At 37.9% G+C, this 27,968-nt stretch overlaps 1 protein-coding gene across 14 annotated transcripts in view; it reads right to left on the bottom strand.

The window, feature by feature from the left end:
* CSRNP3 (cysteine and serine rich nuclear protein 3) overlaps positions 1 to 27,968 on the bottom strand; it is a 107,816-nt gene that overhangs the window by 44,137 nt on the left and 35,711 nt on the right. For 2 of the 14 annotated variants that reach the window (XM_065069700.1, XM_021291260.2), the window contains exons 1-2: positions 2,187 to 5,273; positions 2,029 to 2,078 (exon numbers count right to left, since the gene is read on the bottom strand). The exons of 10 other annotated variants lie outside the window; for them this stretch is intronic. In XM_065069700.1, coding sequence (XP_064925772.1) covers positions 2,029 to 2,037 — 9 coding nt within the window. In that variant the 5' untranslated portion in view covers positions 2,038 to 2,078; positions 2,187 to 5,273. Of the gene's footprint in view, positions 1 to 2,028; positions 2,079 to 2,186; positions 5,274 to 27,968 lie in introns of those variants that run through there. 2 more of the 14 variants (XM_065069702.1, XM_005498633.4) reach the window with 2 other exon arrangements.

Here is a 27,968-nt window from a genome sequence, read left to right as displayed (position 1 = left end):
CTAATTCTATGTACGTACTTACTGTATGTACCTGCCTCATAAATCTAAACTTAAAACCTGCTGTACTCATTTTAGACAAATATAGTAATTAGATGATAATTGCATGACTATATGCTGCTTTATTTTCTTCATTTAAATTAGCATAGAATGACACATTTGGTGTGTCTCATCTAATCTGATGGTAAATACTGCACGTGTTACTAGAATTTTACCAGTGTTCTCCATTAAACAGATTGCTAGTAACATATGAGAAGTATGATGAAACAAATACTTTAACACATCATTTCAAATCTATTGTCTAAACCACAAACAAGCCTGTTTTCAGAGAGATGCCAATCTAGATTTGGGTTTGTTTGTTTTTAACATGAAATTACTTTTAATAAGAAAAAAATGGTTCAATACAATGATTGTAAAGTACCTTTGCTTGGGTTTTACTAATACTTATAACTGGAAAATTTTGCACTTAAAAACACACCACATTTCTGAATCTCAAAGAGCGTGGGCTAAACAGCCCCCTGCCGAAAAGCCGCACACAGATATGAGCGAGGCTAATTCTTGTTCCGCACAGCATGCAGCAAGGCGCGGATACGCACCGCTCCTCGGAGAGCCCGAGAAGGAGCGAGCAAAGCGCAAGGTCCGCCCCCAGCCATTCTGCGCCCGCACAGCGCTCCAGCCGGGGAACAACAAAGCGGGACATTTCCGCGGTCCCCGCGCAAGCACCGCGGTCCCGCACCTGCGGACAGCGCCAGCCGAGAGCAGCGTCCGCTCCGCCCCTTCATTTACATGGTCCCGCCCACGCCGCGGGGCATGCCGGGCACAGCCCTCCGGGAGGGAGGCTTGCGGGGCGGGGTCGTGGTTTTCCACGCCCGCTCGTATCGCCGTCCCCCACCCGAAAACGGGCCAGAGCAAGCACGCCCGTCGCGGTTTCCAAGGAGACCCACACTTCCACCACCACCCCCCCACCCCGCGCTGGCTCTGCAGCCAGAGCCCGGGCTTCCTTTTCCTTTTTTCCCTTTTCCCAATTAAAGAGGGCAGAGAGTGCGGGGGGAAGCGATGGGTCTAAATTTATGCAGAGCCGGTTTCAGCTCACCCACGTGAATTAGCATCACGCACAGACACAACAGGAGCAGGGCGGGAGCACAGGGGAGCCCAGCAGCAGTGCGCGGTGCCTGCCCGGCAGCGGCCGCGGCAGCCACAGGCAACTTACCCAAACCTGCGCCAGGTGCCTGGGGCTGCACTGGGGTTTGGTACCCGAATTTACAAAGGAACAAAACAAATGTTTCTAAACTATTCAAAGTGGTATTTACAAAGAACATTTCTCAGTTTAAGTCCACAGGAAAATGACATCCTGTTTTATTTCTCAATCGCTTTTCAAGGGCTCCAGCTCCATAATGCTGAAATATTCTCCAAAAATCAACAGATAATCAGCAGACCTATTTCTTTCGAGACATTGCCAGCATATCTAGTTCATGATTACTGAGTGCTAGAGAAGAAAAACACTACAAAAAAAAGATGTATAGATAAAAACTTTTGCATTATTAATTTTTATGTGATGTGCTAAGGAGAAATTAAATGTCTATCGTCTGTAAGACAAACACAGGCCATGAAAAATTTTGGGAGCTGTTTGAAAAAAAAAAAAATGAACTAAGAACTAGGAGAACATTTTTCATTAATATTAGTGACATAAATACAGAGAGTTAAACGTATCATTTCTGTGTGTATACAATTGCATCAAAAAAACCCATGAAACACCACTTTCAAAATTATACAAGAAAAATGTGGCAGAAAAAAAGAAGTGCTCTGCTCCAATGTCATATTTTTAACCAAACACAGACCCAGAATTAGTCTCAAATACATAGCAGAATAATAGATTGCTGTTATTAAATGTTTTATGATATTGGTAAATGATCCATCTAGGATAAATTTAATTTTACTTCCTGTCTATTGTTTAATGCACAATTGAAGTTTGAATTGCATAGGAATAATAGTAAAAACATTTTTTACAATTAATCTGATCACAGAACTTACATAATTCATTTAGCTTGGTATCACATTGATGCACGTCCTTCCAGTCCCACCTTACAAAATGCAAAAAAAACCTAGCTTTAATAATAATAAGGAAATAACAAAAACCCCGCTTATATTTAAAATACTGAAGTGTGTGAAGAAGCTATAAAACAACTGACCTGTTCAAATAGTAGTTTTTCCAATCCATGCACTGTTTTTATTAATTAGGAACCAAACCAGATTGATCATCATTTTATAACGTTTGACATATTCACTGTCTTCCTAGTTCCAGCAGCATCTTCTTACGTTTCCCAGCCCTGTGTTTTATTGCTGGTACCATATGCTTTATTGTTCAGGCACAAGAGCTTCGCTCTGCACAAAGACTCATTACCTACTGCTTGCTGAGCAGCTTCAGGCTCACTGAGCCTGCCTGTGGGATCACATGGGAGTTTTCCCCGAGGAAGCCAGGCATGCCACTGATTTCACCGGCTACAGATATTTTTATCAGCTGAGGTTTACTATGAGGAAGGAATAACAAATTCTAAAGCTTCTTTAGCTCGTTAAGACAGCAATCATTATGGAAATCCCCTCAACTTTTTTTTTTTTTTTTTTTTAATTATTATTATTCCCTCGTAACACAGTCTCAAGCAGAAATTCAAGAGTTGTTAAAAGTAGGCTTTTGTTTTGTTTTTTTTTTTTTTTTTGCTGGGAGGGGCAAAATCTGTGCATTGTCTGCATTGCTCCACACAGCATGCACTGAAATTAATATTCTGAAGAGATAATATTTTGCCAACACTTAATCTGCCAATGTTTATCCTTTACATAAAGGACGAGCTTCTGAATAATAAAATTGTTCCTAAATAGCAGCCCCTTGACTTAAATTTGTCTCATCAGTCAAGGGCTTTATCCTGAAATCTTTGATCATAAAATTAGTTTTGCTGGTTTCAGTGAGACTGCTCAAGTGAGTAAGAATTGGCCATTTGAGCAAGGATTAGTCTCAACTACAAATGACAAATTATATAGTACAATGAAGTTTAATCTCTTCTTGATAATAGCTGGTGATAAGATTTTTGAGGTGGTGTTGTTTGTTTGGTTTAGGCTTTGGTTCTGTTGTGTTTTTTTAAACACAATTAAAATTTTGAATAACATTTTATTATAGTTAAAACATTTTTACTTAAGTATTTTACACTGGAATAAGTGAAATATCTACATTCAGAATTACAGAAGCACTTAGATAAAAATATAACTATTTCATGTTTTTCTTCACTGATACATTATCAGTATCAGCGATCCATTTTGGAATATTTGGAGATAGCTTAACTTGTACTGCAAAGTGAATTCCCAGAATATTCTAATTTCAAACACTTAACATGCAATTAGTGATGATAAATTAATATCTCCAGCCCAAAAACTGGTACTGAACAAATAATTAACCATAATGTTAACATTGCAAAGATACAACTATTCAATAACTCAGTGATCTCTGCAATAATTCATAGCATTTTGAGAATATAAAATGGTAAAAAGAAACTGTTTTCTCATTAACATTCCACAAATGAAATACCTACTTATTCTACTTAAGATCTCCCTCATTAGAATAAATGACAGCTTGTTGCTCATTGTTGGCATTATTCTGGTCCTATGGAAGTCAGGGCAAGATTTGCCACTGGTTTGCATAGAAGAAGGGACAAGCATGACAAACACTGATTAATGCACTTTAGTGTGTCGTCACGCAAATCAGTGACAGAACTCCCCGATTCTTTATTGTTCTCGGAATCTTCCTTATCATGTATTAGTAAGGTTTTCTAGCAGTTGATACACAGTTCTTGTGATTGCACCGAATTATAAAAGATGGGTAGTAAAGGATTCAGAACTACCCATAACTAAAGCCAGTGATGAATATCTACTAAACTCTCATATTAATTTTGTTTACTAAATAATTCCATTATCAAGAATAAGTGCCACCATTTTTATCTACCCAAAGACACGGACCGAGCAGATGGTTCGTGGCTGAGAACCTTCTACATCTCTTAAACAGGAAATGCTGCCACATATACATTAATGAAAAGAAATGAAAGCAGACTAGATGAGTTGCTAACGAACAGCTGGTTTAGCTACAGCTATGCATATTTTTTTTCCCCTGGCGATATCATTGATGATGTCACGATGCCAGTGTAGGAAGACATAAACAAAAGGCAGGCATTTTTGCTGCAGTAGCAGTAGGGAAAAAAAAAAACAAAAAACAAAACAGCAAATGTTTGACAGATGGAAAGAACAAAAACTGATCAGGAAAACAGTACTATTGTAATTATACACACCATGGAGCACTTCTCAAATGCTGAAAGGACATTAGAGAAAAACATACTCAAGGACACGATACAGTTAAACCAGTTAGCAGGGAAGTGCTGTTCCTGCAGGAGACAATAGCAGCGAGCTGTCTTCATGTTGTACGAAAGGCAGCCTCCGTTAATCAGTTCTTCAAGGCTAGCAGGGGAGGGGGCGGTGGGAAGGAAGCTTCAATCCTCTATAGCAGAATTTGGGATTGACCTTTTTTCGGTAGCTAAATTATATTACAACCCACACTCTCTTCTTATGGGTTTATTAAATAGAAAGTAGTCTTTGTCGGAGCCATTTTGTTGAATTTCTGCCCAAACATACTGTTACCAAAGTGCCTTTTTGTCACCATGAAAGGAGTTAAAGATCACCCAAGAATTTCACAGTAGCCAGAACCCAGACCTCCCTAGTCACTCCATAGTAGGAAGAGCTCCAAATGAGACTATACTTTCTGGTACGCCTCCTGTAACAGGCAGGAGTACTTCAGAAGAACCCAAATGTACCTCTCTTTGAAACAACAGTGGAAGAACAATGGATGCAAATGCTCAGCAGTCTCTTCCACCCAAGGTCTCCCATGGGCATCAAGGTGAGGGCTCTCTACTCAAATGAAAGGTTCCTTGTGAATCCAAATGAGAACAAAGTCAAGAACCTGCTGAGAAATTGTAGGTAAGGGGAAACTGTCAGATCCCACATCTGCTTTGTAGGAAAAGCAACTCACAGGAACATTGTTATGCCTTCCCATTCCACAGAAGGTATGGGCAAAAGGGCACTGCTAAAGAAATTCTGACTCCAAATCATCTCCATTATTAGTAAGGAATAATTACATAAAGCCTAATTTATTCTACCCTATATGCATGTAAACCTGAGTACTTTTACACAAGTTATATGCAGGGAAATACAGATCTTGCACAGGATTAAAAACCAAAAACACATCAGCTCCCCCCCACCAACAACCACCCAAAACCAGCCACATACCGCAAAACAGTCTAAGCCTATGATTTGAACTTAAAGTCGTTCCCACCTTCTATAACCAAATTGTTTTGTTAGGTATTGAGCTGTTCATCTGCTGTTCAGCATCCTCTATCACAGTCGGATGAATCAGACATGAATCAAAACCATTACTGGGGCAGCACCATTCAATTACATGTAACAAAAGGAAGTAACTTGCACTCAATGCCTTGAAGGGCTGAATCCCGTACCTTCCACTAAAACACAAGAGCTCCTGTTTCTCCAGGTACACCAGAAATGCAACAGCTTCCACACCAGCTGAGAAAAATAAACTGCTGAAACTCTTTTGCAGCCGAGTAACAAAAAATATCTGAAGTCCAGGATTTATAAAATGTGTTCAGTGGACCATACATGCTCTACTCCAGCTCTTAGAGACAGGAAGGTTCTCATGGCATAGTTTGCATTTTATGAGCTACAGCAGCAGCAACTCCAAATGCCTCAGCACTGGCTTTCAGGTTTGATAGTAGATGGTTTGTGATCACTCCTTTGGTTAGATCTATAAACCCTGTCCACACAAACTCCTCTAATTTAAGCTCAGGATGCAGCATAGCTGCAGACTTCCCATGGAACTCTACCATTGCAGAAGAGGTTCTACAGAATTGAAAAATGCACATCTATGAGAGAAAACAGTGCAATATTAATTAAAGCTCTCTATCTCAAGTTACTGTCAGTAACACTGTGGTAGGATAACCTTACAGTATAAATTCTACATATTTCTTTTCAGACCAAATATAATTTAATCAAATAAATTTCCTCACACTGACCCCAAATGTCTTGCTTTCTCTGGATACATCACAGCCATAGCTAAACTATCTTCAAATAGTGTCACATTCACTACTCAGTTCCAAATACTGGTGCTTGATGGAATTCAATAGCCTGCCAAAAAGAATGACATACTTTGGGTCCCTGTATTACACAAATACTAAAAACTTACTCATTCCTAAATGACATTTTCAACAAAGAAGTACAACCATATTTTGAAATAAGAGTCTAGTCAGTGAAACGCAGGAAAACACAAAATCTATTTGAAAGGCGAGAAGACATCCTCAGCTCAACAGATCAACACAGAAAGCAGCTTATAACTGAAGGACAGGCCTGTGAGAAGCTGGTTTGATTTCTGGCGCCTTAGCAAGCTCACCTCCAAACTTCATGCAGTGACCACTAGCATGTCAGTGTAAGGCTGACAGTGCCACCCTTTACTCCTACATCTGGCACATTTGCCCTGTTGTGTCAATTTGAAGGACACAATGTATAGTTTCCTTTCTTTCTGACTCTTGAAAAGTGTCTCCTTGACCAGCAGCAACTTGCTAAATCATGTGGTATAGAGCAGCCACAGCTTAACAGTGAATTCTCTTTACCCATAATATGAGGTGTACAACTAATGATTTTTACTACAGCAGCTCTTGAAAACAACCTCATTTTTGGTGATATCTCAGAGCAAAGTGCACTTCCTTTCAGACAATACCACTGAATTCTACTATGCATTAGAAGAGTTACAGAATGCAAAGAAAAATACCTTCTCCATAGTAAACACACAAGGTTTCTTCTTTCCCAACCTTTCTCTAAACTGCTCGTTAACTGTCAAAACCAAAGAACATCTTAATTTTGGCACACAGATTAAGGTATTGAGAAGTATATAGCAAGTATATAGCATTAGATGGTGTGACCAATGAAAGCAATTAATTTTGTGTTGTTGTGATGCTTGACACAGCCATCATTTGCCTTATGCAAGGTCCCAAATGTCAGCAGAGCATGGAGTTTCTCCAATAAAACAAGGTTCTATTTTAAAGAACAAACTGCTGCTTATCTTGTTAAAGGAAAAAGAAAAAAATACTTTGAAGTCAGACAGTTTAAGAGAGATTGGCTCTGCTGTCTTGTATGTACCTCATGAGCCAGATTTGCTCCAGCCAGTTTCCATGACAGTTCAGACATGGCAACATCATCCACGCCGGGGAGTAATTCAGACCTACACAGAGCTATGCTTGGCGCAGTTTGAAATTGCAAGACATAAGCAGAAGAAACAAAGGTGGTTTTCCTTTATAATTAACTGACAAACTCCCTATTCCATCCTTTTTCTCTTGCTTGGTTACTAACGCACCTTTTCTCATAGTACCATTTTCCAGTTTACAAATTTCACTTGGTTGTTGACCAGCAAAAAGCTAAAAAATAAATAAAATTAAGAGATATTTAAAGCAAGCAGTATAGTCAGCATTTTCTGGTTTTCTCCAACTATTTAGGTCTTCTAGTCTCCCTTATACCACAGTAAACCAAAAAGAAGTTTACTGAGTCGAGGCAGTTGAAACAGCAGTAAAATCCAGTCAGGAGAAAGCAAACCATCCTTTCTTACTGGACTTGTCAACAGAACTTTCTAAAGCACCACCATAACCAGCAACATTGCCTCACTCCTTGCTTTCATGGCTTCCATGGTGGAGCAGACAAACTCCTCAGTTTTTATCATCCACTGGAAGATGAATCTTTCATTTTCATGAACTTTGAATTTGTTCCTGTCTACCATAAATACAAGTATTTTAATTCAAGCAGGAGAGACAAAAATATAATAGACATACAGACAAATCTAAGGAGCAACAAACTTTTTTTTTTTTTTTTACCTTTTATAGCAGTTGGTAGTTTATGAAGCATCCAGCTTACAACATATTTTCCATGTAGTACTTAGAATAAAATACATGGTGCACTTTTATGCTTACAGACCCAAAGATATCTAAATTCTAAAATAAGGTGTCTGGAATTGCTAAACATCAGTTTAGGAGCTCATGCCACAGGAAGTGAATCCGCTGCAACACTTCTTTCCACTTTTGTACATCCCATATACCAACTTAGATCTGTCATTTAAAGCTTAAAAGGACACTGAATTCTGGGTTGTATAGTAACTTTCCACTGTTTCAAATAACCTTTAAAGCCTGGAAACTGTTTCTTCTTTAATAACTCTGTCCATTTCCCTTTGGCCAGCATTGATTTATTTCCCTTATGTGTATCCCAACAGAGTGTGAAAATAATTTTTATTTACTTCTTTGTGTACCACCATCACTGATAACATCAGCACAGCACTGGCAATTTTATTGCTTATGTTGAGTCTCCTCTACCAGCAGAACACAACACAAGACATTCTTCCCCGATATGTTGAATGACAGCAGACTACATGAAGAAAGTAAAAGTATTTTGCAGGAGATTTCCCTCCCTCATACCCTAAAATCACAGCAACAATTTCACCTCCCCTAAAATCAGTGTTAAAAAAATTTAATGAAAAATGCTATCATATATTATAGCATCCAAAATAAATTTCAGAGCATATATACAAGATTTTAATCAAGTTAAAACCTGAACCACTCTGCTTTCATCACAAACTTGCTATTATATCATTCTAATGTTCTAAAAGCTTCAGAAAGTAAACCCCTCCAATTAAGAAATATGCTTTCTAAGGAACACTGACTGCCATTTCTTTCATTTAGGAAGAAGATCAATTAGCAATATTTAAATAACCACATTCACATTGGTAAGTTAATGGACAGTTCTAGGATGCGCTGGTGCAATTTGATTACACAATTTTCAAATAGTGTTCAAAGACACACTGTGTTTTGTGTCTAGCTTTCTGAGAGTACAAAGGATAACTGCAGTAGTCACATGCCCTGAAACTGTGCAAGGATCAACTTTTCTGCAACATGCTCAAGTTTGGAAGTTGTTTTGTAGAAGCAGTAATCACGTGTCTGTTTTACATCTAAGAGTTTTACCTAAAAGGCATCAGGAATAAATATAAAGACTTTCATTAGAGCATTTTTATAGCCCAAATGTCTTTGAGCATTTCAGAAACCTTGATTTAATTTTTTTTTTTTTTTTTTTTAATTAAACTGCTTAATACCTACCAGCTGTGGGACTTATGTTACAGTTAGATTTTTGTTCACAGTGTGAAGTGGACAAACTTATCACCCTGACTGAAGTACAATAGCCGTGGGTTGAGTATGTCAGGCTATAGTCTGTATAGACTGCAGTTTTTTCAGCCTGTTACATTGTGTTGGTGCACTTTCAGTGGAAGAAAGACTTTTTTTTTTTTTTTTTAATCATTATTCAACACTTTTTTCCAGTGACCAGCTTAAAAAAATAAATATGGCTTCCAACCAATATTATATTCAAATACTTTGACTAAGGCTCATCAATTTACAGCACAGAAAATCCTGGACTGTAGGGACCACTGATACCACCTGATAGGAAGTTGCATCATCTGACAGTTTCCTAGGTTGCAGAAAATAAGAGATTACAACCTCAGCGTGATTTTTTGCATCCCTGCATCAAAAGTGTTTCTCAACCACATTTATCCCTTTGGCCCAGCATCTTTAAGCACAAAGAGTAACATTGTCTCAGTCACGTTTTTTGTTTTAGGAACATGAAGACCCTGTTTATTTCTGCTACAATAAGTGGAGATAATACTAGTCTTGTCAGATATATTGAGTGTAGTCGAGGTGTCTGTCCTGACCTACCGGTTTAGAGTAAAGCTGCAAGCTGACAACACCAGCTGTCACTTGCTGTTAACAGACTTCTACCACATCAACAGCTCCAAGCTCACAGAGGAACTCACCAGTTTTGTGACTGCAGAGCAGGACACTGAGGGCCCGGACTGTCTCGTTTATCTCCTGGTAGGGGCAGATTTCAGTGACCTGACCACTGCTCTAGCTCCCTCCCTGGAACTGCTCTCATTCTGCCCTAAGTCAGCTGTCAGCAGTAGTTCTGTAAGTCTCCAAGATACAGCATCATAAATGCAGACTTCAGCCATTTAAGATTTCAAGAAGTATAAAGATTTGCCAGGGCCAAGTATTCTACTTTTCCAGAGCAAAAGACATTCTCCCTGCCCTGGATATCTTGGACTGAGAGACTGAAGTGGCTCTATTTACATGCAGAAAACATATTTCACATCATTTACAATAGCAATGAGTTCATAACTGTGCATTGCATATCCTGCAGTTTTCTTATTATCTCCAGGACTGTGAGAATTCCTGAAAAGTTGTCATATTTAGCTTGTAACATACTTAAACCAGCAAATTGGTACATACTCTGTGCTGATCTTACTCGTTTCCTGCAGTTGCTAACAACTCTTAAAAAAATTACATTCCTAATCATACTGGAACAGACCCAGATCAACAGCTGCTAGCCTTGTCATGACATTCAGTATGTCAAGCAATGACAGAGGCAGAGTTTGCAGAGAAAAGCATATCTTTAAGTAGGCAAGCTGAGATGACTAGGAAAACTGAACCCTTTGAGGACACGAGAAAGGGTTTATACACACAAAAGCCTGTCTATTTTTCTAACTGTAAAAGTTAATCTAATTAAAAAATACTAATATACCCACAAAGCTTGCCTGCTGGTTATCCCTATATTAGCATACCACAATAATGACAGCATTAACAGCCTTAAAGGTATATATAGCCTTATGGATAGCTTTAAAAGGCTCTCTGATATATAGCCTTAGAAGCTAAATATCTTAAATGTCAAGCAGGAAACAAAGGTGAATTCAAAGAGCTAGGATTGCAGAGAAAACAAAGAGATATCATTTGTCATCTCATAACAGTTATTTTTACATGCCAACTGAAAAATTGATACACATTATGATAAAGGTGAGTTTTACAAAAGAGTTTAAAACCCAATGAAATACTTTTGCAGGGACTGCTTCAAAACATTAGAAACAGCATGGGAGTTGAAAATTTTAAAAGTTACCAATATTAATGAATACTGACATGAAAGTAGAGAGGAAAAGACAGAAAGAACATGCCTCTATTTCAAGAGGCAGAGGCAAAGAATACACATTCATGACAGTAAATTAAGTGTGATGCTAAAGAGGATACAAAGACATGCATCAACAGGTCAAAGTAACATCCCCTTTGAAGTGTTGTTAGATACACGTGAGAACACTGTAAGAAAGCATTTGTTAAGGCCAGGACTTAATGATACTTGCAATAGAAAATTCTAACAAGTCTGCAAAAGATTTTTTTTTGCTTCACAGCTGAGTTCAGTTAGCTACCTTGAAGGAGAAACAAACTGCTCACTCATAGTACAAACTGAGAGGGATACATCTATTGTTAGCACAGACATAATAAATGTATTTTTTTTATTAGCCCAAAAAAGCATAGGTGGAATTAAAAAGGCCACTAAAAATACAACTGTATAGAAAGTTGTAGGATGGGGAAGGAGAAAACTAGGTACCTTTTTCAAACAGAAACCGAGTAGCAATTAGAGGAATAAAAGAACCAAGAGTGGAAAAAAGCAAAGGCAAGCCAACATTTCAGAAGATTAAATACAGTGAACTTTTGAAGATGGGTTGTGGAAGATGGGGCCAAAATCTTTGAGAACTAGGAAATACATTTTTATCTGTTATATATATGCAGAAAACAAAGCACTCAAGTCCTAAAGTAACTGAATGAGAGAGTAAAGTAAACGAGTAAGAACACCAAAAATATCACACTGTGACACGGACTGCCAACATTTACTAGGAACATAATTCTATACATTAAAAGAGAAAAAGTAATAAAAAGCAATTCCCTTGCATCCAAACCTTCCAGCAAACTCGGAAGCAAAAATCACAAACTGTAATGTGTGCTGAGCAAAAAGTGGAAGATATGAAAGGTATCGTTGCTACACAAAAATCAGAGAATTTGGTGCAAATATTATTGGTAAGTAATCTCAGACTACTATGGGTGGGGATGGGGAAAGCCAAAACCTAAACTACTAAACAAGCTGACAGTTGATTCAAATCTTGCCTGAACCGGAACTGGAATGAAAATTCCTCACTGTCCACACATCCCATGTTTTCTTCAATCTAAGCATATAAACGAGGTGACTCTGCTAGTGGTAGGAGCACTGGAACCCTCTATCCAACACTCTGTCATCAGCCAAAGCCAAATCTTCAGAAAACAAAGCCAAAATTGAGAGGTCCATGTGTACATTAAACGTCAAATACAATGTACAGGAATTTTTACTAGACAGTGAGTAACCAACAAGGACTCAAGCCACAGCCTGACTGTGTACAATTCAATAGTAGGAATAAAAACAACAAATAGCACACATTCTTATTAAATAAATATTATGAAGAAACTGCCAAGCACTTATTAATTGTTATATAACTTATTTTCACTACACAGATATTATTAATACTTTAACCACTGGTTACATTTCAAAAGTTTTATCTGTATTGTAAAATAGAGAACCTATCTAACTGCTAGCACTGGACTGGTGGCAGAGCCCTGAAATCAGTTTCCATAAACAGTTAAAAACCTAAAAGCCATTTTTAATGAGTAATTTTGTAAGACCTCAAGCAGTTTAACTATTCCATTCCCAGCTTCTTCATATTAAAAAAAATATTCAAACAACATCTTATTGTTACTTATCACACAATTGTGCTCTCAGTCGTTAAAGGGTTTACTTCAAGACCACCATTTAGAGACAATCTGTCTCATTGAACAAGTAAAAATAATTAGAAGAAAATCAATCAGGAGCTGTTTGGCACTATTTTCAACAACTGAAAAATAAAGGAACATTATAGTGGCAAGTCTGAAAATTTAGGCCTGATATGAACTTTACAATTCTATTTCTAAGTAACAGGAATAAGTGAATGGGAAAGTACTGTTTTTTGTGTTTTGTTTTGTGTGGTGTTTTTTTTTTTTTTGTTTTTGTTTTGTTTTTTTTTTCTTACATGGTGTGATATTTTATCACTTGAATTTATTAAAAAAGTTCTTCAGATAGGAGAAATCTTAATCATCTAACATCATTTTAGTAGACATAAAGCAGCTACAAGTTATTTGGTTTTCTTCTCAGAGATAATCCCTACTAATTGCTCTAGTCAGGGAAATACATTCTGTGGGAAAGAATAATGAAGACTACTTGTCAGATTGGTGATGTCATCATTTCGCTGCACAATCCAAACAGTACAGCCTGACCCATTCCCAGCGTGCTGAATATCAGCCTACAGAAAAGGACCCATGCATAAGCCATTCCGACCTTTCTTGCTGGTTTCTTCTGACCTTTCTGACCTCATTAGACTGCTATAAAGAAAATAAAGGAGCTGTTGGGCACTCTTGATGAATTAGAAATAACAAGAATGCATCTAGGACTTACTTAAGTACTAAAGTGGACCACTGAACTATAATGCTTTTCAAACAATCAAAATGATAATATGGATGATGACGAAGAAACAACAGTAGGGAGAAACATTGTTAAAATATTTAAGTGTGAATAATACACTTTTTTGAAATTGTTCATCACTATCCTTAACCATTTTTTCTGTGGTAATTTTAGATGGTTGAATTTTTAATGACTCATTTGATTGAGAACAGATATTAAAAAACAATGGTCCAAGCACAGTTATTCTCATTAAGCACAAATGTAACTTAAGCACCTTGCTAAAAGAGGGCTTTAATCCCTCATGGCCAGATTTATTTAATTAATTCTTTAAATTCCTAGAGGAAAGAAACTCTAGAGCTTAGAATACAAGGCTCTGATGTCCCCATGTCTCATTTCAAACACTACATCACATTAGCAACAAAATCTGTACCCCCACAGACAACAGGGTAGAGATAGTATGAAAGTGTTTATTCCCTACATAATATACACATTTTCCAGTGGAATTACTCAGGATTTTTAAACTGGTTCCCAGTCCTGAAATGGACAACACATGCACTTTTATAGCTTACTTAATAAGTACAGAATATATAAAACAGTTTTACTTTCTAAATATTAGGGTTTGCCATGCCCAGTAAATGATTTTATTTGGTTTTTTAATCTAATACTGGTATTTGAGCAAAACTCTCAGAAAGGAAACCACAGCCTCACAACATACAACACAAGCCCCTAGTACTACAAGAATAATTTTGTAGCAGTTGTTCTCAGAGATGGAACATGTGACAAATGCTTTTTTATCTTTTTATTCTGCATTTCTAACTTCTAGGGAGGCAAGTGCTCTGAGGGAAGTTATAGTTACATAAATCTTCCAAGTCCCCATATATTGTGATTTCTGATTAGAAACTCTTGTACTGAACTACTGGAAATGTTGAAGAGAAGAATTTTTGAAGAGAAGAATTTTTGTTTATATGCTTAACTACTCTTGAAAGAAGACACTAATAGATGGGCTGACCTCAGCCGAAGGGTTCAGGCTTTATTATACTATGCATTAAAATGCAGACAACCATCACATAAAAATAAATTATGTCCCCTTTTTAAAAATAAGACTACACCATTTGTTCATGAAATACCCTCTTTTCAGTTGTCCTGCCATTTTATAAATCCTGGCATGAGAAAACTGTTGCATTTGTGATAGAAGGGATCATCCCCTTCAGAAATTTATAGCTCTTGGTAAATCTCTGCATGTCTTACATCTCTCCTGTGCTAAGCGAGCACACATGCTAGCATCAAGCCAGCACCACTAAAAGGGATGTATATACTGCATTTGTGCAGTGACTCTCACCAGGGTTTATCCGCACCATCTAAAACATCTTAGCCACTGGTTCCAGATGCTGTGATACAACACAGAGCAAAGTTAGATGGTTAAAAAACAACTTAAGTTTCTACTACAGATTTCACAGTTACTATATCTGGGGAGCTGCTCCAGCACAATTAGTGATTTACGCTGTCTCTCCACTCCCCCCCATTTAAGACAGTGGACTGAGATTTGAATATGTACATTTTTCACCTCCATCACCACTCAGACCTTGTAAATGCAAAGTCATTTCAAGAGGTACAGTTGGGTTAGATTGGGTTTGGTTTGTTTGTGTTTATTGGTTTTTGTTTGTTAGTGGGATTTTTTTTGTTTGGTTTTGTGGGAGGGTTGGTTGGTTGGGTTTTTTTTTTGTTTGGTTGGTGTTTTTTTTCTCCTTTGTTGTTAGCCAGAGATTGGAGTGTGGAGATACATGGTAGACAGGAACCTTGTGTTTGGACATGGGGGAAAAAAAACCAACCAACCAACCAGAAGTAGAATTGTTATCAGCTAGCAATTCCTCCCTCTTACATATAGTAGAGGCAAAACCTGTTTCAGCAAAATTGTATTTGTCAACTTACAGGTATGCAGAAATTTCTATCACTTGTCTGTGATGTAACTGAAAGAAATTCAAATCCAGTAATGTACAGAGAGAAGAAACCACTTCTGAAATGGAAAAATGGCTTTGCTTGATGGATCAAAGTGTATGCCTTAATACACTTGCTCTTTTGAGGCTGTGATGACTGGTGACAATTCTGAGGAGGGCAGATCCACAGAGAGAAATGAAGTGGACACTGTTGTGACAATGCATGGGAAGGGGCTGTAGAGGGGGTGCCTGCAAAGCATGGAAAAGATCAGCTACTGTGCAAGGAAGAAGGCACAGAAGTGACAAGATGCTTGAACTGACAGACTCTGTCATTAAATAATTGCAGAATAAGCACATCTAAAGCGACTTAAAACTTCACTGGTTAACACAAAAGCCTTTGCAAAACTCATTGTAATTCTGTGCAGACCCCACCTGAGGTTAAATTTTTCATTTTCCCAGGTTGTCCTTCATTTTGGAATTTGCTTATTCCTGTGAATTAGCTACAGCAGTTAACCTGCTGTTTAAAAAGCACATAGAACAAAATTCCCCTTCACAAAAGCAAGGGCAAGGAGAAAAAACATCCAAAAAAAACAGGTAACTGTTCTGTTATCATGTCATTTATTTATGCTATTATCTCGTGTATTGGATAGGTTACTTACATTAATTTACTAAATAAAGCCTGGAAAAAAAACCTCACTTCAACTGATATGTTACATAGTCCAGAAACCTAATTATGAATACAAGGGGGAGAAGCAGGAAGGGGCTGGGAGTTCTTATCTTTTCTCCATGTCTCAAATCAGAACAATATGACAAAAGCTTGGCTTCACACTGCAGGGTTACGACAGCAGACATAATCAGGAATTAGTAGTAGATAGTAAATGTGTTCCAGCATCTGATGATGACCCAGAATTTTAGGTGCAATTGTATTAACAGCTTTTGCAAGTCCAGTAACATTTAGGCATCCAAGAAAATAATTCTAGAAATCTGACACATTTTCATGCTTACTGAAATAAATGAAGAATTTTTTTAGCGAAAAGACAATTTTTAAACAAGTCTATGATTCTCATCAAATCACATGGTAAGTCAAGGATCACGTGCTCTTCTCATATCCATTTTTGTGAGAATTAGAAAAACAGGAGGTCTTCTTACCTAAATATTTATTCATTGCAATGAATGAAAACATTAATTCCTATACTCAGTGGCTATGCATTACTAGCAGGCAGGAGGACTACGAGTACACATTGCTACAAGAATTGGGGGCTCCTCTGTGGGGGCTGTTTAAGGTTATTTTCTTTACCCACAGATTTGGCCATAAGTGTAAGGCTGTCTCAGATGTTACCTGTACAGAAACAAATAACAATCTTTCTTCTTTGCAAATGTGTTGCAAGTGACTCCAAAAGTTTAACACACTGATTCTGCAACACAGATCTTCTGAGTAAAATGGGAACATGGGGCATGTACAGCATGTATCATGTACAACTGCACTTCACAAACAATGCCACTGTTTGCATTTGATTTAGGTTGTTTTGCAGGATTTTTTTTTCTTATTTCCATTTTCAGCAAAACAATAAATAGTAAAATACAATAAGCAAGACAATGGCAAGTATTACCTAGTAAACTGAGGTTATGTTAGACATAGGTTCCGCTGCAGTACATTTGAGCTCTAAATATTACTCGTACCAAGAAAACGCTGAACAGTGTGACAGGACATTATTTTACTGAAATTTGATTAAAGTACACAACTGAATGACAAGCCTTCATTCCATCAAAAATGAGCCTTACTCTTAAACCATGTGCTTTTAAGAATTTTTTATTTTATATAAATAGTAAATATTTGAATTAAAATGAATGTTAAAGTTATGTTAAAGTTATGTTACAGTTTGTTGACAGAACAGACCTTAGTGCATTGGTTTTGGCCATCATCAGTGTTATGCTCTGGAGGAACAATGCAAAGGATTCTATAGTTTATACATCTATTGCCAAGCCTCTTTACAGATTTGTCATTGCTAGTGAGTCCTGGCAAAGCCTCCTCTGATCTCTAAAACCCGGGAAGGGAAGGGAAGGGAAGGGAAGGGAAGGGAAGGGAAGGGAAGGGAAGGGAAGGGAAGGGAAGGGAAGGGAAGGGAAGGGAAGGGAAGGGAAGGGAAGGGAAGGGAAGGGAAGGGAAGGGAAGGGAAGGGAAGGGAAGGGAAGGGAAGGGAAGGGAAGGGAAGGGAAGGGAAGGGAAGGGAAGGGAAGGGAAGGGAAGGGAAGGGAAGGGAAGGGAAAAAAAAAAAAAGGAAAAAACCCCCCCACTCACCAGAAGCCTGAAAAGAAAGTTACACATAACAGCATTAATATGTACATACTAAGTCTCATTTTCAAGTTTTTCTCAAGAATAACTGTATGATTAAGCCTTATGTTGCAAGATTTAGTTATATACCATATTTCAAACAGTTGAAGTTATTATTATACTGCAACATAAACTCAACACATGTCTGAAGATTTCCCTAACATTTTACATATTTATCATATCTGTCTAGAGAAGGGCACAAATGAACAGTGAACTATTCAGTCTGCTTTAATGTAAATTACTTGGTACTTGAAAACACCCCACAACCCTCCCTCTCTGATGCAGCCACTAAAGGACTATTGGTATATTACCTTTCTAAATCACATTTTTAATTGCACTCAGTAGCAGCACAATGGTAACACCAAGGCTAATTTGGAAAGTTTTCCTGCAGCATTTACCCATCTAACTTACTGGAGCACCTCTTAAGTCAGCAGTAATGTTTTCCAGGTTTTCTTCACTATAGTTCCACATTACTGCACAATAAGCACACAAATAAGAGGAACACACCTCAGATCAACTGAGTACAGTAAAAGAAAAATATTTCTATATTGAAAGTGTCACTCTTCCTCAAATGAATATTATGCAAAAATTCTGATGAATTCATCTTCACTTATGTACTAAAGATAAGGAAAGTTGGGCCAAGTGAGCCTTCACTAAGCAGTGTGCGTCCTCCACTATAGAAACTCATCCAATAATCAAAATCGGACATAATATATGGCTTAAGCTACTGAAAAAGCATCAACTGCTAACTGCCTTCAGTAACGTGTGATAAGGATAATCCAGATAAGGTAAAAAGAGATCATATACGAAATTCATTTGAGTCAGGCTATAAAGACGTGCAACAAGGTAAACAGGAAAAGGACATCAGTAACTGTGGTCACAGACTATTGCCCTACATGTACATGTCCACATGATGCTGTACAAAAGCAGCATGCTACGATATTTAGACCCACGGTCACTCATGAAAAGCCAGGTTTAATGTCTGCACTCATGTCATGGTTAACCCATAATCCAAACAGACCCTTCAGGATAAGGGTTAACTACAGTTGTGCTTTCTGATTTTCCCTTCATCAGCACACATAGCATTTAAAAATAACATTCTACTAACAATAACACCTAAAAGATAACAATTTTACACATTTTCCAGTATTGGAGCAAAGCTTACAAGAAATTATTAACACCTCACCCAAGAAGAGATGCTATCATCCTTTTCTTGCTATCAAGCATTTTAAATTACTTTGTGATGTTATTAAACTACTATACTGATTACACAGTTTTCTGAACACATTTACTATTTGAGATGTGTTTGCTCCCTCTTTGTGGCTGAATAAATCATATCCATTGCTTCCAGTCTTTGGAAAAAATAAAACATATTATGAGGTGACCAAAGAAAACACAAGCTTTTAAAGCACCTCTTTAGGTAACTTCTGTGTTTCCTTTTCCAAAATATTGAACAGTTTATATATTTGCAATCAAGTGAAGAAAGACACAAATATGCAAAGATTAACTGATTTACAAATACAGGCAACAAGTTAGGAACATTTTTTCCTGTGTAAATCTAATTACACTGGAAGCTGTTGATGTATAGCAATCCAATAGCTTTTAGCATTAATTTCAATCATTTTAAAACAAATTTTCAGCTGTAAATTGGAATTTTTTACTAATGTTGTTCTAAAATTGATAATAAAAATCTCTAAAGACATGTAAAGTATCATGTACCACCAAATGGCACAAAGTTGAAATTGGGCCTGCATAACTGTAGAGATATATGCATGTAAATAACTGCTGCTGCACTACTGACCTTGTGATGTCAAAGAATGCCAGTTTCTCTCAGGAGATTTTTAGACCTCTGAAATAATGTTTTCAGTCTGTAGACATTTCCTGTCTGTCCTTAAAAAATGAAATTTATGTCTCATTACTGTTAAAATTATACCAACACACTTTTAGAATTGCTATCAAAGTATTAGTGATGCCTTACGCACACTCACAGAATAAACAGAAAATTCAGTTTATTTGAAATGAAAACTATTACCGTATTAGGGAGAAAAAAATGTTAAAACAACATGTGAGTCACATGTATGAGTAAGCAACAGAAGTTATTTTACCAAAATATGTAATTACTACAAACAATTACTAACTTCTAACATATTTTATATTTCAGAAGAGCAGACCTGAATTCAGTATAAATCATCATGCACATCATGAGCACATAGCCAGTATGCACATTTGGTTTCTGGTACACTCGAGCTACTTCTGCTCTGACACAACAGGGAATCTGAAAACCTCTCTTCCACTGAGCAGAACAAAACTCAGTAACAGCAAGGACAATTAAACATTAATCCTGCTTACCAAGGCAGGTGACAGACTTGCCATCTGTTGAAGTCCTTAAAGCAAGGTTTGATATCTTTCTGAAATACATTTTTTTTATATAGGCTTTGAAATAAAAACAACAAAAAAAACCCCACAAAAAATATTTGATCCACACCGCACACTTGTGGACATGGCTATGGTAAAGGGAAAAGGGACTGGTGTCATAAGCCAGTGACAATTCTGGCTTTGCCATTAGAAACTCCTGTTTGTGCCACTTACCATTTTGGCCCCTGACACTTAAAATGCTGCTTTAAAATAACATCAAAGTCTAATCTTGGTTCAGTATTTCAGCTCACCTTGCAGAGGATCAGAAAAGAATATTCATTTCAACATGTCTGAATGTAGAATCTGGTTTCTGTGGTTTGACTGATCATTTTTCACCTTCTGTGGTACTGACAATTGAGCACAGCTAGAGATAGGCTTATGGCCAGAAGCAGCAGAGTAGAGCCTGGAAGGTATTTTGTGCTCACAGCTAGTTCATAACAGCGCAATTACAAAGCAGCTTTGGTACAGACTCCAGTTAGACCTCTGGCAATTTTCATATCCTCCTCTCACACAGGTGATGAATCTCTGGGCATACAACTCCTACACTCAGTTTTTGCTATGATCTTAAGCATCAGTGGTGCAATGCTTGCTATTGTGCCATTCTCAATTTAAGACATGCTTAAGGTTTTTTTAGAATCAAAGTAACTTGGGAAAACAAAGTTATTGATCATGAAACGGGAAGGTTAGGTGACAAAATCTGCATCATGAAGGCAAACGAGATCAACTCCCAAAAGCACTTAGTACAGGCTGTATCATACAAGTAATTAATATCTCTTGCCAATACTACTGCTGCTGTTTTCATGTATCACAGTGTAGGCAGATATACACAGTGCATACAACTCAAGCTTTCTGGAGCAAGTAAGGAGGTAACAAACAAATAATATTTCTTTTTTTTTTGAGGTATGCAAACAAATGAGTTGGTAGCTAATCTAACAACACGCCTGAAGTAATGGGGTGTAGCATGCCACGCAGTATAGATCAAACTGAGCAGGCTATACGAACTTCAGAGCAATAAACAGGGCTACAAAAGATGTGCGGGCAGAGAAGAGAAAGTGGGAAATATACAAGAAATTAGGACATGGTTCCATTATCAACTGCAGAATGCATATCATCTCACATATGTGAACAGTGAGGAAGCACTGCAAATAAGGGCAATTATGGAGCTGTACAGTCCCACCTCAGCCTCTAGTAGGCCCACCAAATGTCATCATAAGAGACTGATGGCTACGTGCAAAGGTTTCAGTAATTAGCGGGTGGCCCATAAAGTAATGTGGAAAAATATGTCTAGTCCCAAACAAGTCCATATTTCAGCTTTTCCACCTTTAATTTCTGTGAAACTGAAGATTCATTCACACTACAAAGTACAATAAACAATTCCAACTAGAACAGGGTTTTTATCTAAATACCAACAAAGCCACCCAAATAAAAAATCTGAAAAGTAAATCATTTCTATGAGAACCTGTTTTAACAAAATTTTCTGAAAATGGACACCTGGCTCATCTATAAATTAAAGTTCTAGACAAATCACAAAATTGACGACTTCATTAGGCACATACTCTAGCCCAGCACTTACCCTTCTGTGTTAACCTCACTATAAGAAATCAATATTTAAAATGCCAGCTCAACCTTTATTTCAAGTGTCACACATTGTCCTCTCTTCTGGCTGCTCTTTTCTCTGTGTCTGCAGTATATTCTCAATTTTTGAGAAGATTCTCACTTCCTTAAGGGTGACAACAAGCTGAATTTACTAAAGCCAGAAGCATTTTTGATGCTTACTTAAAAGTCAAAAATTTGAGTAACTTTACAAGTCAGTAGGCTACTGTATGAATAATGTTAGTGCAACACATACATTTACAAGAATGAGCCTTTCCATTACAAGCCATTACAGACCACACACTGGTAGCTATAAAAATAATACATTATAATGCACACTGTAATTAAGTTGCGTTACCTTCTCCCTAAAAACATACAATCGGGCATGACAAAGGTAACAATTTCTACCAGTTTTAAATAGTATTGAGTTCATTCCACACTCAAAAGTAAGAATGCTACTTAAGTAAAACAATGAGTAAAGGATGAAAAACAATAGTAGAAATCAATAGGTGTGCTTCATTAAAAAAAAAAAAATAAAAATCACAAACTTTAACACTTATCAGTAAAATGTAGGTCACCTACAGTTTCCATAGTAACCACTGCTGAACTATAGCTCTACAGATGACCACTGTGCCTATGGCTGCTTTCTTTGCTAGTAAGTGATGTACAAATACAGCCATGCCTCAGTTAAAATAAGAAAGAGCTAAAGAAGTGCTTGCAATTGTCATTAGGTTACTTTCAAACATAACTCCTGCTTTAACATTTTCAAAAGCATCCCCTAATATCTGGTTGAACAGAGAGCTTCAGCTGGAACACAGGAATAAAAGGAGAATTTGTAACCTTTGGAAGAAGGGGCAGGCAACTCAGAAGAACTACAAGGATGCTGTGAAGTTATGCAGGGAGAAAATCAGAAAGCCCAACACCCAACTACAGCTGAGCCTAGCTACTGCTGTAAAAGGCATGAAAAAATGCTTCTATAAATACATTAGCAACAAAAGGAGGGCTAAGGAGAATCTCCACCCTCTAGTGGATGAGGGAGGGAAACAGTGACAGAGAACAAGGGAAAGGCTGAGGTACGAAATAAATGCCACCTTTGCCTCAGTCTTTAATAGTAAGACCAGTTGTGCCCCAGGTACACACCTCCCTAAACTAGAAGACAGGGGTGGGGAGCAAAATGAAGCCCAAAGAATCCAAGGGGAAATTGTCAGTGACCTACTACACCACTTAGACAAGCACAAGTCTATGGGGCCAGATGGGATCCACCCCAGGGTGCTGAGGGAACTGGCAGAGGTGCTCACCAAGCCACTTTCAATTATTTATAAGCAGTCCTGGCTAACTGGGGAGGTCCCAGTTGACTGCAAGTTGGCAAATGTGATGCCCATCTACAAGAAGGGCTGGAAGGAGGATTCAGGGAATTATAAGCCTGTCAGCACGACCTCAGTGCTGGGCAGGGTCATGGAACGGATCATCCTGAGTGCCACCGCATGGCATATACAGGACAATGAAGCAATCAGGCCCAGTCAGCATGGTTTATGAAAGGCAGGTTCTGCTTGATTAATCTGGTCTCCTTCTATGACAAGGTAACCTGCTTAGTGGATGAGGGAAAGGCTGCTGATGTTGTCTACCTAAACATTAATAAAGCCTTTGACACTGATCCCCACAGCATTGTCCTGGAGAAACTGTCTTGGACTGGCATACTCTTTGCTGGGTAAAAAACTGGCTGGATAACAGGGCCCAAAGAGTAGGGGTAAATGGAGTCAAATCCAGTTGGTGGCCAGTGTTCCCCACAGCTCAGTACTGGGGCCAGTTCTGTTTAATCTCTTTATCAATGATCTGGATTAAGGGATTGAGTGCACCCTCAGTAAATTTGCAGATGACACCAAATTGGGTAGAAATGTTGTTCTGATGGAGGGTAGGAAGGCTCTAGAGAGGGATCTGTACCAGCTGGATCGATGGGCTGAGGCCAATCGTATGAGGTTTAACAAGGCCAAGTGCCAGGTCCTGCATCTGGGTCACAACAGGGAAAAGTGGCTGGAAAGCTAGCTGGAGGAAAAGCATCTAGGGGTGTTGGTTGTCTGCCAGGTGAACATGAGCCAGAAGTGTGCCCAGGTGGCCAAAAAGGCCAACAGCATCCTGGCTTTTATCAGGAATAGCGTGGCCAGCAGGACTAGAGAAGTGATCATTCCACGGTACCCATTGCTGGTGAGGCCCCACCTTGAATCCTGTGTTCAGTTTTGGGCTCCTCACTACAAGAAATACATTGAGGTGCTGGAGTGAAGGGTCTCAAGAACAAGTCTTATGAGGAGCAGTTGAGGGAACTGGTGCTGTTTAGCCTGCAAAAAAATTGGAGGCTCAGGATGACCTTATCACTCTGTGCAACTACCTGAAACAAGGTTGTAGCATGGAGGGTGTTGGTCTCTTCTCCCAAGTAGCAAGTGACAGGACAAGAGGAAATGACCTCAAAGTACACCAGAGGAGGTTTAGATTGGATATTAGGAAAAAATTCTTCATGGAAAAGGTTGTCAGGCATTAGAACAGGCTGCCCAGGGAAGTGGTTGAGTCACCATCCCTGGAAGCGTTTGAAAGATTCATAGATGAGGTTCTTAGGGACATGGTTTAGTGTCAGTGTTAGATTAATGGTTGGACTCTATGATCTTGAGGGTCTCTTCCAGCCACAATGATTCTATGATTCTAATAATATCCTTATGTAGATAAACTACTTAGCAACACACAACACCTAATTTTCAGTACTAAAAATCTACTCTTCATCTGCATCTCAAGCCTGGAGTCTCCAAAATGGAGACAATCAACTTTACAAGAAGTTGCAAATAAGAAAAAAATATTTATACAGAGCAACCCACTGAATGTCAGTAATACAGGAGTTCAGAAAGCACTCATTAGGTTAAACTGTCTTTGATAAGCACAAAGTGAGTTCTGTGCTGGGACATTCAGTATATTCATTGCAAGTGGGAATTAACACGCTGGCATATTGTTTTGCACACAAGCACATGGTGAAATCCAGTCATGTAACAAGGCTGGAGCCAAGGATAACAGTTAAAGCTTCACTTGGGAGAAAGTGAGTCTTCAGTCAAGTCTGATGGTGAAAATCCCCTTCTCACCACTTTTACTCTGGGGCATACAGAATTGATGATGAATTCAGTAAAATACAAAAGACTCCACATTACAAAAAGACTATAATACTGTAATTGGCTTTGATAGTGACCTGCAAAATAACAGCACAAGTCAATGTACTTGACAACTGCTAACTGATTTTTCCCTTCAGAACACAGTCATTTCACTATTATGTGAACTCAGACTAAACCAGCTACTTGCTTTTTGTTTGGCTGTGTGGTTTTCTTTGGTTTTGTGTGGTTTTTTTTTATTATTTTGGTTTGTTGGGTTGGTTACAGGTGATATGAAAACTCTGAAATACAAGCTTTGAGGTCTGGATGCTACCCACACGTCTAAATGCTATTACAACTACAATTTAAATGCAGTTGATTAGCATCACTATTCACATACACAATCAAAATACAAAAAATGCTACATATTTAGTGAACAGAAGAATTATAATCAGTAGTCTTGAATAATATCAATGAAGATTAATGTCCCCTCACTTGCTTTAAACTCTTGCAAGCTCAAAACTACTGGTAGATGAACACAAGACACCACAGCAAAATTGCTGGGAATTCAAACAGACCAAGGTATCACGGAACAGAGAAAGTTTAAGAAAGCTGCCTGGTTTCCACCAGAGCTTTAGAAAAAAAAAAAGAAAAAAGAAAAACAAACAAAGTAACTCTTTTTCACTTCACTGATTTGGTGAATTCCAAAGAAATAACAGTTTGTATATATTCCCCTAGCTGGAGCTGCTGAAAATGTCACTATGGTATTTAAAGGGGATTGATAATCTGTTTCTTTATAATCCTGTAAGGATCAGGATCTTCAATACACTTCATGCTTGGTGCACACCAGTGGACTGCCGTGAGCAGCAGGACATCTCAGCAAACGGCAAGACTGTAACACACGTGGGAGATGAAGCTGGTTTCCAGAGGAAGAAGAAAGCAAGAAGCCAATAAGCCAATACAGGCTCCAGAAGGCAGAATACCCTTTTTTCCTCATGTTTCAAAGTTCTTTAATTTTTTGCTCACAGGTCAGCAGTTTCCATAGATCCATTCCTCTCTACAGTTCTACATTCACTCTAAAAAGCTTGCTGTCTTCTAAAACTGTAAATTATCTGAGGAAGTTTGTCTGTATTTTCATTATGCAGATGGAGGTTTTCATCTTAAGCAGGTCCAAGGCTAGGCCAAATAGGGCCAAAAAGTCCTAGTAAAATGTAGTTGACATAATAAAAAAAAAAAAAAATCAACAGATGAAACTCTTGATTACTGCAGGTTGATAATTCTGAAAACACAGATAAGAAGATACAGATGCATTTTTCCTGTAAGCATGAGTACAGTTTCACCACGAAGTACCAACATACAACTGCTTGATAATTCTGATTTGCAAGTACAACTGCTAGTCTATAAGAAACAACCAACACACACAACCAGAAAACCCAAACACAACCAAACCAAAACCACCCAAAACCCAAACCACACAGAAGGCTGTTTCCAAATCACTGCTAAAAACTTAAGATCTCTTACAACATGGTAACACAAACAACAGATTTGGAAGCCAGTATCAACTGATAGGGAAAAAACTTTCCAGCAGGAACAAGGCACTGGATGGAAGGAACCTCTAAAAGATGATCCACACCTTTACGTCACTGTCCTGCTGGTGTTAACTCCCCTCAGTTGTGCCTACTGCTAAATCAATTGCTTGTGAGAACAAAGAAGAGCTGAGCAGTGTTCAGCAAGGAGAAAAAACTCCCCAATGGCTCATGTATTGAGGGTGGTACATACTGAAATTACTTATATACTCAAATTACTTATAAAGTCTACAGTAATGGACAGTAAGGCAATATAATTTGTTAGAAGCACTAATTCTAACTTGGCTTTAAATTTCAAAACCACTTTAAAACCATCTTTAAAGACTGGTGGTAAAAGCTGTAAACCAGTATAAAATGCAGAATACACACTAAACATAAACATGGCATTACATACAAAGAGAGGATATTGCAAGAGTCTGTCTGAAGCTTTATCTTCTTTGTAAGAGCACAAAGCAAATTCAAACAAAGCTGCTGAAGGGGCAGTTACACTCCAACTAGGTACAAGAGCTCATGTTATGATAGCACAGTCTTTAGAAAGCAAGCATGAAGAAAATTTTTCAGGCAAAAATGAAACTATTACTTATTATAAACTGGTAAGAGAAAAATTATTTTTTCCCTCCTTTGTAATTTGATTCAATGATCTCCCTACAGAAGCTAATGTAATGATATCAGGCCACACACAGCTTTCACAGTTATCATAATGCTTCTTCATGTCTGAAAAGCAGGGCAGCTACTTTTAGTACTCAAGATATCTAAGGTTTTTACCCTTAGAAACACATTTTAGAATTCTGATATTACTTGCCAAAGACCATGGAGCAAGTCTTTACCAAAATAAAGCCCATCTACATCCCAATCTTACAGTTTCTCCAAAAAAATATGTTGGGTAAGACTAGTTCAAATCCAAGCTAGATGTTAGCTGAAAATAAGAACTTCTCAAAGGGCTTTAAAGACCATGGGCTTCGGTACATTCCTCTTTATAAAGAAAACCATGGTCATCATGATTTTGTGTTTCTAAAACTGCACGCGCATGTCACAGGTGAGAAAAAAAGCTTCACATTCTAGGTCTATAAATTAGTCTGCAGAGTTATTTAAATTGTTTTGCATATTGTGATAAGTTCTAGAGACAACTGCTAGAAAAAGTCTAGAACTAGTGGCCAAGACTCAACCTGGTAGACTACTCCAGTTGTGAATCTAACTTTTACTCTGCATCACAAATCAAAGACAAAATATAACCAACATCTCTGTGAGATTTGCTAAAAATTAAAGAGTCATCCATCAGCATATATCATTTCATACATAATGCTAGCATCATTTTGAACTAGGGATCCCAGATTTGCCTGCAAAAGATGGTTCCAGACCTACTTACAGTACATACTCTTAAATATGGACCAGGATTTATACATACATTCTTAGTGCAAGGTGCTTTTCTCTAACTAATAAACGCAGAACAGATCCAGAAGCACTACAGAATCCCAGTCAGTAGTTCCCAGTAATTTTCTAATGTGTTTTTGAAATA

The sequence above is a fragment of the Columba livia genome, chromosome 7 (assembly GCF_036013475.1).
Source record: "Columba livia isolate bColLiv1 breed racing homer chromosome 7, bColLiv1.pat.W.v2, whole genome shotgun sequence".
NCBI classification, from domain to species: Eukaryota; Metazoa; Chordata; class Aves; order Columbiformes; family Columbidae; genus Columba; species Columba livia.
Note: the sequence above shows the minus strand (reverse complement) of the source record. Positions and strands in the feature narration are given on the sequence as shown.